General features: G+C 33.4%; 1 protein-coding gene across 1 annotated transcript; it reads right to left on the minus strand.

The window, feature by feature from the left end:
• Positions 1-232: 232 nt before the first annotated feature.
• Positions 233-3931, minus strand: LOC119715803 (uncharacterized). Its single transcript, XM_072034135.1, has 5 exons — positions 3727-3931; positions 2775-2852; positions 1208-1345; positions 431-508; positions 233-331 (listed from the first exon to the last, which is right to left on the minus strand). Exons 1-5 carry the CDS (start codon positions 3862-3864, stop codon positions 233-235), a joined length of 531 nt encoding a protein of 176 aa, XP_071890236.1. The 5' UTR covers positions 3865-3931.
• Positions 3932-5005: the final 1074 nt, after the last annotated feature.

Below are 5005 nucleotides of genomic sequence, written 5' to 3' on the forward strand. Positions count from 1 at the left end.
AACCAATAAATATTGACACATTTACATGTTCTTTTGCATCTTTTTTATTAAGACTACAGTTATTATAAGTAGTTTAGAAAAATACTTTGACAAAAATATCTTGACAAAAATAAATTAAGTGATTTAAAACCTTAAATAGGAACTATGTATATGCTACTTCCTTTCATCTTTAGAAAAATTGGATAATTTATCTTGATGTGATCCTCAAAGTATTTGATTGAAACTGACATTCTTATTGTATTGATCTTCTCTTGAAGGAGTAATTTTCAATTCTTTGAAGTAACTCTCTGGATTGTGCATGGATCTCTTGCCAAGTACAGTGATTATTTTTCTGTGAAGAAAATATTATTAAAAAGCTTATTACTTGTTTTGTAAAAGGTAACATCCATTATCATGGAAAATAAAATATGTTGAGAAACAGCCTGCTTACCTTGGCCACCAACTTATCCATTTTTTTGAAGCAGTCCTTCACTATGGATTCATGGATAAAGTTAAATCCAGACTTCAGCTGTTATTTTTAATGGAAAAGAAAAGAACCTATTAATCTGAACAGTCAGAAGTAAATAGAAGTTCAACATGACTCAGTAAAACTGATAGAAATTGTCACGGCTGAAAGCACTGTAGTGCTTCTGTCATATGCAAGACTACTGAAGGGGTTAATGCTACAGGTAGCATGTTGCACACGTGTTAGGTCTATGAAGAGATCAGAAAATTAATTCATCAGTGCTCAAAACAAGGTAAGGGCCTGTGGATTTTCCTTCTTTTGTGACAGTACTGTGTTTATATATATATATATTTTAAAGAAAATTAGCTTCAGAATAACTGGTGGTCATTTGACATACTATGTCATAGATGTAGCTGTATGTTTATTCATTAAAGAAAAAAAAGGAAATACATAATGTGCTTAGTTAAGGACTGATTATTACCTGTTATACACAAGTTGTCCAAGAATCTGACCTGTTTAGAAGCAGCAATGTGATTTTGGAGGTCAGTGTTTATATGCTACTGCGAATTCATGGAACCCTCTCTACCATGCACTGGGGGTTCCCTCTTTGGGAACAAAAGGGTGTGTTAGCTGCATGTTTGTATGCCTGGGCTTGTTCTCCTGCAAGTTTCTTAGCAAATCTGACTTCAATATCATGCTGTGGGGGAAAAAATAATAAAAATATGTGCATATATATATATGTGTGTGTGTGTGTATACTTACACAAGTCTTGAGCTGAGCATGAGCTTCATACATTCCTCTTAGAAAATTGTTCTTATTTTGAAAAGGTGTGTCTGCTCTCTTGAAAAACTCAGCAATTTCGTGCACTATATGAACAATGGTGGCACTATCATATTTAACCTGCAAGGAAAAAGAGGAAAAAAAATATATGAAATGTAGACTACCTTGGTTTCTGAAGTTTGCAGTTAAGTTTCAGTTACTACAAGTATCTGAGTCGACTCATAAGCTCTTGCACAGTTTTCATCACTTTCTTGTGCTTTTTTAAAAGCTTAAGTGCAAAAAAGAATATATAAAGTAATATGTATTGCAAACACAGTATTTATTTGGAAACCAGGAATTGTATATGCAATTTCTAGTTGCAAATTTTGCTTCATAAGCTGGACCCTTATTTTGTTATGTAAATATATATTGCATTTTCTTATATATGTTATATATTGCATCTCTTGGATTCAGACCCAAAGGAATACACTACTAATGTGCAGCTCTTTCCTCACAAACACATAGCAGATTAAGGGGAGCTCTCTCTTTCTTGGAGAAGATGGAAATACAAAAGTGGTTGATAATGCTTTCTGTCCTTTTTGTTCCCTCAGCCAAGCACCTTCTTATTTTGTGGACTGAATGTGGACTGTGAATATATGTGTTGAGTTGGCATGCATGTGTTGAGTAATGTAAAATTACTTCTGTGCTTCTTTTATAGGATCTGCTTTTGACTGAAGCCAAAGCTGGCATGCCATTCTGGTAGATTTCAGAACACCAGACTAATTCCAACTAACTTTCTGGTTTGAACAGCAGGCAGGACTAGCATCTCACCCTTTTTCTGGTAAATGTAGTAACATAAATAGTAGGAAAAACAAACAAAAGCAAAAACCACCAAGAACTTCTTGCTCTTCACCTCATACTTCTAAAATACCCCTTACATTTTCAGGAATGGTTTATGAAAACAGTTGAGAAGTCTTTTTAACAATAATGAATAGAACAATAGAGCAATAGACTGCAGAGTTTGAAATTCAAAAGGGTGATATTAAGGATGAATTTGACCAGTTACTGGCTAAGTTGTTACTTAGCTTAGTCTATTTGATCTCTGCAGACTTGAGCAAAGGGCATACCACAAAAGGTGAAAAATTGGACAAGGAAATGTGCTTCCTATATAGCTGACTTCCAAAAATACGTTCTGAGATTATTTGTGCCCAAAATACTTTGTTACTGTGGAAGTACTTTCCTTTCTGTAAGATTGTGTTCTTGCAAAGCAAACTCTGATTTTATGAGCTTGGCTGATGCCAGTTAGCAGGTAGCCCTGGTTACTGTGGATTCCAGCGTATATGACAAGGTATGTTTTTACTTAGCCAGTAAGCTCTCAGGGAAAAGAGTTTGGAGTGAAAAGCCAAAAGTCAGATTTGCCATTTAAACCTGCAAAGTATTATGTCATAGTTCCAATGTGAAAGACTCATGACAAGGTGCATAAACTGCGTGAAGTAGAGTTGTTACAGTGAAATACTATCATGCATTTATAGTACTTCTAATAACAAGTATCATATCTTTTCTTACTTACTGCTTTTAGCATCTTCTCAGGGAAACACAAATCTTCACTGTTCACTTCCTCACATTCCAAAGAAAAGCCTCTTTTGTTCTTAAAGAAAATATTAGTTAAAATAGTTAGTTTAAGTTACTTAAATAAATAAATAAATAAATATTTTAAGTAACTTTAAGTTACTTGAAATAGTTATATTAAGTATGTACAAAACTGGGTTTATTATGAACAATTCATAGAATAGTTCACTAAATAATCATTTGGTCTCTTAACAATGAAATGTATGAACAACTGCGTATGTTCCTAAGCCTGGGAAGCTTCCAAGCTATGGAAGAAATAGATACTTTTATAGTATCTATATATGCTTTTATAGTAGGACTCTTTGCCTATTATATTTTCTCAAATGTTCCAGGTATCTGTATGGTGGTGAGGAAAAGGCAGGCCATGGGGGGGGGGGGGGAGCTAAACTGAGAAAGGAAACATGCTTTCCATACAGCTGATTTCAAATAAACAAATACATAAAATAAAAATAAAACAGACAAACAAACAAAAAACACAAACACCTTAATTGAGTATTTGTGCCTTTGAAGCACTTTTCTTTGGGTGGAATTATATCCTGGTAAATTATGGGGCTATGGTTTCAGCTGATGCTAATTTGTAGAAATCCCTCGTAACTGTGTACTCTAAAATACATGACTTCTGTCAATCATCTGTGGAGGAAATGGAGTTTTTCATAAGACACACAAATGTCATATATTCAGCCAGATTAGTTTGAATAAAAAGATAAAAATAAGATTTTTGGCTTTGTAGAAATAGGGCCATATGTTTCATAATCTATTTTTATAATTAATAATTTCCCGATTTACTTTTTTTTTTTTTTATGCATTTAACAATTCCTTCCACTTATACTGAAGAAAGGAAACATTACAAACAATGTCTATAGATTATGGTGGTATTTTAAACATCTACTTACCAGTTTCTCAATCTCCTTTAAGAGCTCACTCCACTGCACACTTTCAAGGCATTGGTGGCTGTTACTTTGGTGATTACCAAGGGACGTAGCGATAAGGCAGACAGATAAGAGGATCAAGAAGTTCCCAGGGCAATACATTGTCTAGTTCTTGGAGAACGAAGAAGTGGACAGGAAGCTAACAGAATTAAGATTGTTTTACAATTCTGTAAAGTCATACAAGCACAGTTGATATTTACCCCTGCATGTTCACTTTTATGCTGTAATGATTCTAATTTCTAATAAAGATGAAGGCCATAACTATACCTGTACATGGACTTTAATCAGTGCAATTGTATCCGCTTTAAACTAATAGGAATTTGGCCCAGCACTCCGGGGCAACCATAATGTTTCCTAGGGTAGAAGTCAATGGGAAGATAGCACAGATTACGGATGTGCTGTGGTAAGCCTAATGAGTTAAATTTTTGTGGCGTAACATTTGAAAGTTATATTATACTATGTATCTACAGAAAAATGAAACATATAAGAGAATACAACTTCACATGTTGATATATAATTTATTTAATATGTAAATGTCAGAATGAGGTTTTTTTTAATTATATTGTGATTTTCTAAAACATTTGTTTTCCCACCATTTCTATATAGATAAACACATACAGTACATAGAAAACTGCTTTCTGTAATAAATTTGACTAAATGTAAACCACCAGGTCTACAAAGTAATGAATTAAAAAATAGTTTTTTTGTTTGTTTTGTTTTGTTTTGTTTTGTTTTTTCCATCAGTTTGCTGTATACCTGTAACTTGTAACATAATTTAAAGCAATTGCTTCTAAATATAAGATAATTTTTAGGAAGACATTAAAATCATTTGACATTGCATTAGTAAAGGAAAAAGGAAATGAGTAAAACAAAAATCAACAATAAAATCAAAGAAACCAACCTTGTGGGTATTCTGCTCCTGATTGCACACTTCTGGAAGGCTCCTGGGGTACCATTCTGTCAGCTATCTCAGTCCCTTTTAAATGCTCTTCTTCTACTTCTAGAAATCTCTGACCGCCTCCTTTTAGTAGGTGATGCAGAGTGAAACTTCCTTCTTTCAATATTCATTTTCTTCAGGTGCATTGATTTCCAGGCAATAGGGAATTTATATGTGGGTGGCATAGAGGCTACATTTTAACATTTTCATCTAAACAGACAAAAACTAGATAGACAAAGTCTGTAGAACAAAATCTTTATTTTACAAGATTCTATGTCAATAATTAACAATTTGTAAATATTTACA

This window comes from Anas platyrhynchos, chromosome 2, assembly GCF_047663525.1.
Source record: "Anas platyrhynchos isolate ZD024472 breed Pekin duck chromosome 2, IASCAAS_PekinDuck_T2T, whole genome shotgun sequence".
Classification (NCBI taxonomy): Eukaryota; Metazoa; Chordata; class Aves; order Anseriformes; family Anatidae; genus Anas; species Anas platyrhynchos.

Excerpts from the sequence above, each read along its gene's own strand:
- LOC119715803 (XM_072034135.1), bottom strand. The coding sequence starts at position 3,864 with ATGTATTGCCCTGGGAACTTCTTGATCCTCTTATCTGTCTGCCTTATC. Across the intron at positions 1,346-2,774 it reads CTGAGAAGATGCTAAAAGCA|GTTAAATATGATAGTGCCAC; the intron begins GTAAGTAAGAAA and ends TTTTCCTTGCAG. Across the intron at positions 509-1,207 it reads ATGCTCAGCTCAAGACTTGT|CTGAAGTCTGGATTTAACTT; the intron begins GTAAGTATACAC and ends TAAAAATAACAG.